Source organism: Nasonia vitripennis, chromosome 2, assembly GCF_009193385.2.
Source record: "Nasonia vitripennis strain AsymCx chromosome 2, Nvit_psr_1.1, whole genome shotgun sequence".
Taxonomy (NCBI): Eukaryota; Metazoa; Arthropoda; class Insecta; order Hymenoptera; family Pteromalidae; genus Nasonia; species Nasonia vitripennis.
This window is the reverse complement of record NC_045758.1, coordinates 2,663,174-2,676,829: the sequence shown is the minus strand read 5'-3', so window position 1 is coordinate 2,676,829 and position 13,656 is coordinate 2,663,174. Positions and strand designations below refer to the sequence as shown.

At 39.1% G+C, this 13,656-nt stretch overlaps 1 protein-coding gene across 2 annotated transcripts in view; it reads left to right on the top strand.

The window, feature by feature from the left end:
• LOC100117376 (amyloid-beta-like protein) overlaps nt 1-13,515 on the top strand; it is a 31,372-nt gene extending 17,857 nt beyond the window's left edge. Inside the window, exons 9-15 of one of the 2 annotated variants that reach the window (XM_001601585.5) lie at nt 655-837; nt 922-993; nt 1,621-1,811; nt 2,427-2,587; nt 3,316-3,659; nt 4,838-4,984; nt 5,357-13,515. In XM_001601585.5, coding sequence (XP_001601635.2) covers nt 655-837; nt 922-993; nt 1,621-1,811; nt 2,427-2,587; nt 3,316-3,659; nt 4,838-4,984; nt 5,357-5,467 — 1,209 coding nt within the window. In that variant the 3' untranslated portion in view covers nt 5,468-13,515. The remainder of the gene's footprint in view (nt 1-654; nt 838-921; nt 994-1,620; nt 1,812-2,426; nt 2,588-3,315; nt 3,660-4,837; nt 4,985-5,356) is intronic. The other variant, XM_008211218.4, reaches the window with a different exon arrangement.
• The last annotated feature ends 141 nt before the right edge of the window (nt 13,516-13,656 follow it).

The following is a 13,656-nucleotide window of genomic DNA, read 5'->3' as shown; positions in this document are numbered from 1 at the left end:
TTCGAGCGCGAGGTTGAGAGAAATTTCAATATTTCATGTTGGTTTTGCGTATTCGGACGCGTGGGATTTTGTGTTTGATGAAGGATTCGATATGTATTAATATTTCACGCGGCTCGTGTCCACCTCGTTCGATACGCGATACGCAGAAAAATACCACCGATTCCCAAGGTCTGACGAATCCCGGGCTTTTCTACTGAACGACACGTTCAGCATTTGCGCACTCCGCGTTCTTACGCCGTGTGTCGCGCGAAAACAAACAATGATCGAGTCGAGCAGAACGAATTCGCTGCGAAAAAGTGTACGGTTAATAAAGGAGCGAGCAGAGCAATCTCTTCCGTATTCGGGAAATGTTTTCATTTGATTAAAATCAGCTCCGAAACTACGAGCGCGCTTTCTCTCTTTCTCCGTATTTATATGATATATTCATGCAGGCACACGCTCAACCGAGAGAAATTCAATCCTCCCACCCGCGCGCGCAATTTAGTTATTTCATATCTCTAAAACTTACACAGTGTAAAATGCATTAATGTATATCTTCTCTTCCTGCCTGTACGAGTTACGAATTGAGCAAACGTGTGCGGCAGCGAAAGGCATGCGCGGATATAAACGAGTAGTGCATTCGCTTTGAAATCTGTGTTGTTACAACGTTTCCAGGTGATGAAGGACTGGAGCGATCTCGAGGAGCGCTATCAGGACATCAGGGCACGTGATCCAGTGGCCGCCGACGCGTTCAAGCGATGGATGACCGTCAGGTTCCAGCAGACCGTCGCTGCTTTAGAGGCCAGCGGCGCAGCCGAGAAGCATCATCTCAGCGCAATGCACCAGCAGCGCGTCCAGGTAATATACGTTATGCGAAAGGTCGTTTTGTGTTGAAAAAAAGAGGAGTCGCGTGCTGTACTGAATAAGCTTTTCGTTGAGCAGGAGACCGTCAAGCAGAGGAACGAGGAGGCGATGTCTTGCTACACTGCGGCCCTGAACGAGATTCCACCCAACGTGAGTTGTCGTTGGAAATTAAATTTGGCGCGTATTGATTTTTTATCCGATACTCGCTGAAACGTTATCATTTGATTTCATATACACCCGGGAATCTAACGTTGTAGTTTCTATTGCGTCTTTCCCAGCTGTATATCCGACGCGCTATTGCATTTCATAAATCACGTGTATAGCGAGGAAATATGCAAAGTTGAAAATGCCGCGACACAAGGCTAAATGCAAAAATTCTGCCAACTTTCAAGTCCGACCGTCCAGAAATGGAAAAATATAATCCCCCCGCTCCGCTGCTGTCTCTCTTTCTTCCTCGTTCTTTATTTTATCTTCAAAACAACGTCGTCCAGATTGCTCGTGAAAAATATTAAAAACTTGCCGGGGAAATTTACAAATCAAAAGAACGCGACAAAGTAATGTCGGACGTAACTCTTCTATATAAATATGCAATCGTCGATTGTGTCTGCAAAACTATAATGCTCGGGGAAAAAAGCATCCCCTCGAGGCTCACTCGTATAAATTCTATCCCACACGCGAACGTCGAAAACTGCGGCGGAAAGAGCGAGAATGAAAGACAGCAGCAGTAGCAGTGAAAAAAGACGAGAAAGAAAAGGACGCTTATCTGGTGTCCCGCAGGAGCACCGCATCCAGAAATGCCTGCAGAAGCTGCTTCGCGCTCTGCACAAGGACCGACACCACACGATCGCCCACTACAAGCATCTCTTGGACAGCAGTCTGGAGCAGGCGCAGAGGGAGAAGCCAGCGACGCTCGAGCACTTGGCCGACATCGACCGAATAACAAATCAGAGCCTCCTCATGCTCGAGCGGTACGTGTGTGAGATAAATAAAAAACGCGTGACGTATTGCGAGGCGAAGGGGCGGAAGATATTCGCAAAACGCGAGATTGGATTTTTGCTAGGCTATATAGCCGGCGATTGAATTCGAGTTTCGCTATGTGTGCACGATTCCGGTAAAGCACGGAAATCCTCGCTCATAACTGATGCCTCATTAAGCTTTAACGATCACTCCGACCGGAAACCAGGCTGTATCTAATATCGGATTATGTGCAGACCTATTAACGACTATGAATTTTCCAGTTATATCCGCAAAGATAGATGGATGTACATATACATCTGCTCGAGAAAGGGACGCGTGTTACCGGGGGGTGATTAATCGCTGGATTATTCAGCAACTCCCTATATTACGCTTCGAGTTGATCATTTGCGCGTCAAATACATCGATCTTATACTCGTTAATATTTACGGATCTTTCTTTCAACGTAAGTAATGTCGGCTACGAAATAAGTGTACGAGAAGGAGGAGCTGTCTATCGAAAAAAGCAATCGCATGGCTGGCTGGAGTTCGCGACACGGGAGAAAAGCTGGCGCACGTAATAATTCAGTATTGCACTCGGGTGCATTATGCCTCCTTCTCTCTGTATAGCTACCCGGAGTTGAGCAGCAAGATCGGCAAGCTGATGGACGATTACGTGCTGGCGCTGAGGAGCAAGGATGAGACGCCGGGTCTGCTCTTGGCAATGACTCGCGAGGCAGAAGCCGCCATTCTGGACAAGTTCCAAGCTGACGTCGCTAGCAAGCAGCAAGGTTTTACTCCTCTTTTCTCTATACTCTCCCGCACTTGTACTCTACGTATATGAAATTCTTATATCGATCCCTTAGCAAGGACGTTTCGCCTTGTAATGTTTCTCTTATCCTCTTCTTTTTTTCCTTTTTCTTTCGAGAGTTGTAACGCGAATTCGTGTAGATTGTCCAGTTTAAAGGGGGCGGATCGATATTCGAATGGCGCGTTTGCGATTGAAAGAGTTTTCGGGAGAAGTCGACGTTAATGACAGTTGGGAAATAAATGTCACTTTTATTATTATTATTATTCGCGAGTATTCATTGAATTATTTCAGATATTTCGCCCGTGTAAATATTTGCTCGTTTCCGCGTATACGGCGAGCCGTTTGAAATATGACGCGCGACGCAAATTCGAAAGTTCAGCTAATGAAATTGATTTTACGCTATCTCGCAGCTCGTTATTGGAATACTCGAATTTATCGAATTTTCCCGTGTACGTGCAGATGTGCGCGCGATAAAACTTTTCTCCCTGCCGACGAATAAAAAAGTCAAGGCCTTGATAAACGAACGATTCCTCGCCGACTCTTGAGAATCAATTTTACAAACGGGATGCATCGCACCGGTCAATAAACAGGACGTCGAATCCAGATCCCGCAGCAGCGCACTCGAGAACTCATTTATTCCCGCCGTTCCCATCTCCCGATAAAAATTCAAATGAGCTCAGCCACTCACGACAAAACTGAACCGCACAGAAAAGGAGCACCAGAAGCAGTTGGAGCGCGAACGAAAGGAGCAACGCAAAGCCGAACGAGGTGAATTACGTACCGAGCAGGAGCAACAACAGCAGCAGATCAAGGACGACTCGACTGCGGCCGTCGTCTCCTCGGCGCCTGTCGAGAAGAAAGAATTGGTCTCCGCGTCGCTCGTCAAGGAGAAGAAGGACCACCAACAGCAGGTACAGCAAGTGCACGAACAGCAACACGAGCATCACGACCAGCAGCAACCGTCAGCAGCGGCTTCCACGGCAGTTAAACACAGCGAGGGACTGATTCGCGCGGCACACAGCATGACCCACGATGTATCGCACTCCGAGCCGGTGAGTGCACGATAGTTTTGTGCGTGTTTATAAATAATGAGCGATTAATCGAAATGTAACAGAGAAATAACGTATAAAGGTATACCGATGAAAATGGCAAAGTTCGCGTTTGAGTAGTAACAGTCGGTGTCTGGTAAGACGTATCGCTGTGCGTGCTCGAGGGCGACCCTAATCAAATGTCAATATATAATGTCTCTGTGGCTTCGAATGAGTAGCAACAGTCAAGTTCGAGGTAACTTCTGAGCAAACACGCAAACTACGTCGCGTCTTCCGATTTCTCGGCTATACCTATATGTACTCACCCAAGTAATGGTATAGATCACTTTTGCAGCAAACATTTTATCAGTGGTTTCGCTTTAATTTACCTTTTCGCGCTCTCCGGTGCAATAATTCATGAGCAGTGTGTATCTTCAGTTTTCCCGTGAAATATTTCGCTGGAAACTTTGTAATACACACCTCCTGTATTGCGAACGAGGCGATTTTTCAACTGTCAAAAGCAGCTACACTCGCCGGAGGAGAATTCAGAGTTTTTTAAAAAAAAATTTATATACGGTGTACACGATGCTTTTGTGAAAATTCGGGATGCAAAATATTTTGTAAAATCAAGTCAATTGCTCTGACGTACCGAGGTAATACGTGCCTGAGGTATGAAAATAAATCTTGGTGACGTCGATTCTCTCCTTCTGGATTCCGCTATCTATTTCCTCTGTATAGCTCATATGTCTCCCCTTTTATTTTTGAAAAAGGAACACGTCGTGTATCTCGTGCTTGAGACAGGCTCGACAGAGTGCGTACCGTATATATATATAAACCGTTTCGGGCCATACCTTTTGTATTCCTTGTATATTTTACATGTCAAATACAATGTCTGGAGGATCTGTATCGGGAAAATGTCGAGGTTTTCATGGGAATGATTTTTTTTTTATTTCGCAAACTTGTTTTGGTTATCGCGAAATTTTGGAATCATAAATTTACATTGGCATACGAGTAGCACCGGAGTTTTATATAGTTACTGCTATTTAATTACTTAATGCAGTTTTTGTCAGCGAGAATTTTGTACAACCAATCGATTTTCAGATAATGAACCAAAATTGATTAATTTTTTCAGCGCAGCGCTCTAATTTCTCATTTTAAGTAATTATACGATGTAAAAACCTTCTTCCTTTCTGTTTTATCAGAGTTATTCGGTGAGGCGCGAGGTCTACCACCGTGAGAGCAGGTCAATCTACTTCACTATGGCATTCGCTGGCATCGCGCTCATGGCTGCCACCATCGTCGGCGTTGCGGTATTCAAACGACGCAGCGCACGAAGTCCCCACAGCCAGGTATACACTGCATATACGTTACCTCTTCTACATCGAGGCTGGTTATATTAAAATTTTTTTATTAACGTTTCTCTCTGTCTCCGCTGCTGCATACGACCCGTAATTGTAATTGCGCAATCCGTCGAGTCGCGTTATTTGTTGGAATGAATAAACGCGTACTTGCACACACGCGATGCTTTTTGTCGCGAAACGACCCTCGTCACCTTCTTGCAGACGATTAATGAACCGCACCGCTGTCCATTTCGGTATTAACCTGCAGCAGCGGTCTCGAGTTTCTGCTGCTCGGTCTCCGTGCGGTGTGATGATGACGTCGGCGCAAAGTAGGCATATTCGATTGAATGAGTATTAAAGAAATTGTTCGATAAAATTCAGGGCTTCATCGAGGTGGACCAGGCTGCCACGCCGGAGGAGCGGCACGTGGCCAATATGCAGATCAACGGCTACGAGAATCCTACCTACAAGTACTTCGAGGTCAAGGAATAGACGGACGTCCAGCGACAGGAGTCTCCTCTCTCCCCGCGCACGGCACGATGAGAAAATAAAACTTCAATGAAAACCCAACAACAACAACAACAACAACAACATTCCCACGATCAGTATAATACATCTCTTTCTCTCTCGTGCGTCTGTTTGCGTATCTGCGGTATGACAGAGTAGTGCGCGCGCGCGTGGCTGATGTGTGTGTGTGTGTGTCTGTGCTCAGTCGTTATATACTTCGACACACGTAGATTCCTCGCTGTTGTTTGTCGTTTTCTTTCTCGATTCCACTGTTCTCTACGTCAGCCACATTATACCCGTGTTATATTATTCACCCGCAGACCGAGCGTTTATTTGTTATTATATACAGTGTATTGTGTACGATAAGATGGTATGATTTAATATGTGTGTAAACCGCGCGAAGAAAGGGACGAGAGATGACAGGAAAAAGTAAGCAAAAAAGTAAAAAAAAAATTAATAATATACAAATCATCCCTGATTATACGCATATCCTGCGAGACCGCGTTTCTAGTCCGACGAGGATAATAATACTAATAATAATCATCATCGCGAAGCTTGTGGAGGTCTCGCAGATTCAATAATATCGTCGACGATAAGTTTTTATATATTTGTAGGGGTCGAATTCGAGAGAGAGCACGCGAGGTTCATCGAGTAGTAGATACGGAAGCTCAATAATTTTTCCGGGAGGAGCAAGTCTAGAAAAGTGTATACATTATACAAAAAAAGTCCAAAAAAATGGAAGAGAACGGGAGTTACGTGACGCCACTTTTTCCATGGCGCGAAGGGTTATATGCGGAGGAAAAAGTGTCTCGAGGATCGCTGCCGCTTGTGAGTATATAATAAAGTAAAAACGATAACCAATAACGTGACGTCTTGTAACTGCATGAAATAGCGCAAAAGCTTCGCTTGACGAGCGAGTCAGCTCCTTATTCTTTGCGCGTCAAGTATAAAGAGATCGAAATAATAAGATGCCATTATATAAAGCACGCGAGCTATAAGGGTGCAAGAGACGACTCACCGTCTGCACGTTCGAGACACTTTTTTCTTCACCGATGAACAAAGAAGAGGCTGCAATCTTAGTTCCAGGATGTTAGTGATCTCTGGTGTTCCTTTGATTTCGTTGGTTCGTCTAACATTGACACAAACACGCGACTTTTTTTCTCCTATAATGATACATACCTTCGTTTACTTTCAAAGTATAATATCGATGTATACAAGAAAAAAAAATAATACATGACGCGGTACTTGATGGTATTAGCGCAGTTCCTGTTAAAAGATCCCATGACGGATCTCGTGTAGCTTTAACAATGACGATATGGTACATAGACATTTGTGCACTGAGAAAAATTTATTGAATTCAAAGTTACGACATCGATCATCGATAAACCTGTTTTAAACACGAAAGTTTACTTTGACTGATTAAAGTGGGATATCGACAGCCCTTTAAAAGTTTTATACAGACTAAGTACAACTTTATCTAGGCACCGATTGTTTCACTACTATACATTCGTAATTTCTTAATGATACTTAATTTAGATTATTGGGTTGAAGAAGTTTTCCGGATTTAAATACATTTTTGTCAGTGCAAAAAAAAGTCCACATGTAAGAGAACTAACAAGGGCGAGTGAAAATAATAAGAATGATAAACAAGAAAACTAAAAGAAAATACAGATAATATCCTTACGAAAGAAAGAATACTAATGATCCTTTGTACCTTGAGAAAAAAAATACTGTGCAAACACTATAACTCATATACTTGAGATACTTGATTGACATCTACACAGATACAATATTATTCGTCGATTGAATTCTGCGCACCATTGAAAGCAATAAAAATTATGTAAACAAGTGGTCCGAATATTAAAAATATTGAAGAAAGTAATCGCATTGGCTGGCTCAGAGAGTATAAGTGAAAAAATTTAGTAGAGAAGCTGATCAACTATATTTTAGTAAGGCTCTGTTGATAAAGTGACAAACGATAATTTATCGCGCTTAAAATAATATTATAACTATAACTTTCTATAAAACTATGAAGAATATTGTCCAATTAAATACACATACTCATTAAACTATAATTTGTTAAAATCAGAATGACTAAACATATAGTTGATCCAGATATCTAGTGAAAGAAAAAAGAAAGCTAAAATATTTATAACTAATATAAAACTAGTTTAATTAATGTAAACTAAAAAATTTCTCTGAACGCATTGACACTTGTTTAAGAAAATAAAAGTACGAACTGCTGAGAGTAGTAATACGTTGGGACCTGATGAGATGGAAATAAAAGCCCAATCAAGTAATGCCTAAAATGTGTGAAACAAGGCTCAATATTGCGTCAGACGAAAAGAGCGAGAGAAAGGGAAAAAGCAACAAAAAATAATAATAAACGACTGTTTGAATCTGAGCAGGAGGAATTTTTTTTCAACAAGCCGATCACGTCTCGTTATATCGATGAATGTTGTTTCTCGAGCTGCTGATTTTTCATAATATACATAAATGTAGTGCAGAAATATGAGACAAGAGGCTTCAAGCTTCGCTACGAGCTTTCGATTTTCACAATTGAAATATGGATTTTAGTCTTGTAGGGCACTCACACAAGAATATTTTGTTACACAAACACACACGTCGAGTACCGTGGATATGATATGTGCAGCGTGCAGTCTGGCAGCAATGAAACGCTTTGAGTATCCGCAATGGCACGGAAACGAATCGATGGATAAGAGGTCATAGGTGAAGTTTAATAATTTTGTATAGCAGAGAACAAACAATCGGGATTGCATCAGGCGGGCGGAGCGTTTCATCGGTGCCCGATATGCGAAAAATTAGAAAACGAGAAAAAATGACGAATACGGCGCAAAGTACATTGGTTTTCAATAGTGCGCACCAATGAGTCTCTGCATATATAGTTTTTTGTAGTACACACAAATTATATTGATAAACACTAATAACGATATTAATACTATTAAAAAAACACTAATAATTAATTATAAACGAGATTAAGAGTAATTATAAACAGTACATGTATAATTTTTAAGTGTAAAACATTTGTCATAGAGTGTGTCGGATATGCTCTCTATCATTTTGTATACCTTCTTTATATAGCCTTGAAACTTAGTGTATTGATTATTATTGTAAGTTTTGTTGCGAAAACTTTGAGATTATTTATTTATAGATTATTTAGATATTAACATTTCACTTGCATATGATACTATTACCATTATTATCTAGTCAGTTATTATTTATTTATTTATTTACTCAAACTATACGATCATTGTCTATTATTTGATATTAATTTATTTACATTTAGTCTGATTTACCATATAAGTTTTTACTGTTCATAGATTGTTTATTACGATTAATAAAAAAAGTGCATGTCTTTTGAGCAAAAAATGTGCAAATTTGGCTTCTCATTTTCATGGAATCGTGCAATATCTAAGCAATGTTATACGAAATTGTAAAATTCCAAATCAGGAAATTTTGTTTATTAGTTCGAATTTCGCTTAAGTCTTTTAATAAATATGTTTATCAACAAATTGGCCTCTGTCTAACTGTATTTCTCTTCTTTGATATCTATCCGGCGAGTCTCGCAACTTTTTTAATACGTTTTCAGAGAAAAAGTATGTATATTTCCAATTACAGCCTACTTCAAGTTCGTGTTTCTCTTTCTTTTGAATATTTTTTTGTCTTGAATTTGTATGGTTTGTTAATTTTAGCCTTCCAAATTTACATCACACCTTTGCAATCTAAATGTTTATCGTCTTTATTATATCAGCACACTATCAGCTCCCAATATTCTACACGTACATAGAGTCAAAGCTCTTTGTTGCATTTAAAACGCGATATCGTGAAGGCAAAATCAATGTCGCCTAAAAATAATTCGATATAGAGTAAATCTTATCTTATCGAAAAGATAAGTGCAGGGAATCGCGCTGATTCTCGATCAAATTTTTTTTCGTAAGGGTATGAAACATCGGAAAAAATAACAAGTATAAGAATTCACTGGCCTTATACCGCATAGGAAGAAAAATATACTCTGCGCCTATTTATACACACAATCGCCGCGAGCCTTGGTTTCATTATTAATGAGTGTCTAAGCAAATACCAGAGGCACACGTACATAAGTACGTGTACATAAATCCGGCGATAAGGTTAAAATCTCGCAGTTCTATATGATAGACGGCGATGCACTGGCGATATTTTTTACTCTCTTTTATTTTTAAACTCCTTTTGGACGAAAGAGGGAAATTCGACAAACAAGCAAACGCGTATACTTTCAGCAAACTTTTGAGCGTTGCGTGTTATACCCTGTAAACTTTCTTCGCCTTCGGAAGTTTTCTAAACAGTGCAATATTAAAGAAAAAATCACGTAAATATATAACGATAATAAAAGTACATATTCGGTGTATGCGACGTACGACGAAAAATACAAGCCTCTGATTTATACAAATTGCAGCGAATCCCAGGGATTCGTTGCAGTCGCAAACTATAGATGTTATCCACCTATCCGATCGGGACCAAGTCTTCAGTTCACCCTCGGTACCGTTGACTTATAAATATATACCCATGTAGGTATGCCTAATACATATATAGTATATATTATTATACAATAATAGAAACAAGAGGGTTCTTGTAAAAAAACCAAACCGATATACGCGTCGAAGATATTTTAACAGGAAACTCGCTCTACATCAGCGCCGGTGTATTATATAATACATTGGATCTCTACAAATATCTGAAAACTTTTCTCTCTCTTTTGATTTCGATTTTGCGCTTGAAATCATGCAATCTAAGAATCCTCCAGACCCTAAATGTTTACCACACTCTGAGAAAAATTGGATGGAAAGTTATGTGTTGCGCTTGAAATTGTAGAAAGGAACGAATAAAAAATAACGTAAGAAAGTTTATGCACTGCTGGAGAACGATGTTGAATGTTTAGAGGGATTACGATAGAAAATCACAAAAAAAAAAAAAAAAAAAAAAAAATTAAACGAACTTTCTTTGATCGATTGTATGAAATTTGATGTTAGACACTGTCATATATTGTTACATCAAGCTACTTCTCGAATCAGCAAAAAAATGCGCTGTTACAAGTTAACTGTTTCTGGAAAAAGAAGAATTCTATATATCCCGATATATATATATTATGTGAGATGCTGTATATGTAATTTGGTTCCTTCGATACAACGGAAAGTTTTACTCCTCAAAAGCGTATATTTTGTAGGTGTGTATAACGATTGAAGGGATGAAAAAAGCGTAGTTGTTAGTGTAAGGAAGATGGCATGCCATCGCAGCTTATTCCTTTTTGCAATATTTAACGATTTGTAGATGCCGTGTTCATTGTAAAAAAAATGATTTATTCCTTGAGCTGTTTTTCTATTTTGGAAGATTTTGTATAGAAAATGGTTGGAGTTTACTGGTACGCAAACAACAATCAAATCCACATATTACTCTTGTACAATCTTACGTATATGTATTCGTCGTTGACTTTTTCGTAATTCATCATCGTCACAAGGTCCGTTGTGCACAATGTTTTGCATAGCTTTTTTTACAACTTAAGTTTAGTGTGGTTTGTGCAGAACCTGTCAAAAGAAAGCAGCTTTCGAACTCTCCATCTTTTTAATTTATTTCGAATATCATTTAAAAGAAGCTTATATTATATGTAAGAATTAATAACTGATGAAGTTTAGTATCTTATTATTCCAGATTAACATGTAACATATCGAAGAAAAACCAACTTATCTATAAACTTACTCTCTAAGAACTATACAATAACAATATAAAAGCTAATTTTATCTTGAAAAGCGCGCAATAATTCAAATTTACGTTCCTAGTCGTCGTCGTGATATAAATTGAATATTTTTAGATTTTTCATCATATGTTTCATATTCATACACTCATAAGACAATGTTATACTTATGAAAAAAAAAAAAACATGTAAATTAAACGTAGCAAAAATACGTCGTCGAATCTTCGAGTAAGCCCTGCAATCATTGTTAAAAATCAAACTGCTTCTCGACGCTCCGACGATGTATACTATATGTATACACCTTTGTTCAGTATGTGTATAACAACGTTTCATTGAGATCTTTAAGCTGAGCATTCAAAATCGTCGGTTTCGAGATCATCATAATTTCACACTTATAATATATAATCCCCAAATATATATTTATGTATAATAACGAAATCAGGCACTGTTGAAAAACTATTCTGCACTTACAAAATGCACCTATACATCGATTTTCTTTGCATTCAAAAAAGAAGCTACTATATATATACATTATCTATAATACACGATTAATTGTAAAAAGGAAAAATTGAAATATCCAGTTATTACGATGCGTTCGAAAACGACGAGGAGCCAACTACGTACGAACAAAAACAAAGTAAACGATTGTAACGTCCGAGAAAAAAGAAGAGCGAGAGAGCTGCTTTTTTGGAATGAAAAGTAGGCTGCGCAATAAGAATCTTTTTTTTTTTATCTCGGTTCTCCTTTTCCTGCTTCATAAATTATAAGAACGTAATAAAAAGGCGGCAGATTAGGCGCTTGTATCCACTGAGTGACAATAATTTACGAGCGACGGTAGATAATGAATTCGAACAACAGAAGCAGCAAACATTGCTCATTTGAATTATTCGCGAAATTATTACAAAGTCTTGCTTTTCATTCCGAAAAATTCGAGGCCTCGAAAGGATAATAAAAGGACATTGTATACCGCGCGGGATAAAGAACAAAAGAAAAAAATAGCGAACGCAGGTTTCCGCGCAATGTATGCAACTCAATTACATAACGAGATCTAAAAGAAGCGCCGGAAACACATCTCTATATAGTATATAATATACGTGTGCAGGCTGGCCTCGCGGCCATTTTTACTAAGAAACAAAAAAAAAAAAAAACGTAAGAGTAACTAAGTCATTGTTTTACCGAGGTATATACAAAGCAAACACTATATATATATATACTATAATCATCGGATCAGCTGGAAAATGTTCGATGGCTTCGTTCGGCTTTGCCTGGTCTTCGCGATTCTGCGGCAGCTGCACGGTGCGCGTCTGCATATATTATACATGTATATATGAGGGTAAAACGAGTGACGTACATCTGGAAATTCGAAACCTTATATTAATCGCCGGCGAAGCGGCAAATGCGGAAGCAAAAAATCGATGCCGGCGTTAAGCCACGCCGAGGCCGTCGAATAAGAGGAACAAGTCGAAGATGGACCTATTTGAGGAGCGCGAGCATTATACAAACACACAATACACGCATACGAATATATACACATATTATATACATATACCTCTCCAGTACGTGTTTTTCCAGTTAGATTATAATGAAGAGCGAGGCGAGTAAACAGAGAGAAAAATAATTGCGAGAAAGAACGCGAGATGGATGTGTAATGAGGATGCGAGAGCATATTGAGAAGCGATTCTATATGAACTAAAGTTATATAAATGTAAGGGGGCGAAGGGAAGAATGTTGGAGAGCGAATTCGATTCGGATAAAATTGTTCATACAATAACTATCGTAAAAGTATAATTATGAATGATATTATATTATACATTGTGACGATCATGGTAATATATATTATATATTTAACGTTCAATGCTTATATATTTGTATATGATCGGATGACATTAGAAATGTGCGCTTTGATCAGAATCGCATTTTCTCGCGTAATAGCTTTTACTCTTAGTGAACCAGTAATTGTATGGAACTATTCGTTTCGATCTTTTTACAGTCGTACGTGCCATCGATGATTTCGAGTTGACCGTAGATACATACTGTATACATCACCGCTGAAATTCGAAAGGGCATGTGATGCCTCTTGAGCCGTCCTTATATTACACGTCAAGCTGCAATTGTACATCGTTGCGTTCGGTTGAGCTTTCGATTACCGCAACGCGATTCTGGTCGAAGAAACAACACGTGCGAAACACACACATGGACAGAAACTAAACGATAAAAATATTTTAGATATACCGAGAAAAAGGATAAAAAAAAAAAATAATAAGTAAAACAAGTAGCAGTTATCTATCACATAAGTGTACTATGTCGTGCAGCGTAAAAGCAGCATAGAATTAATATCAATCAATGAAAATTGACAAAGATAATACACTTGTGAATCGCATGATAAACACACACACAGACATACACACCGCATTACACCTGGAATGGA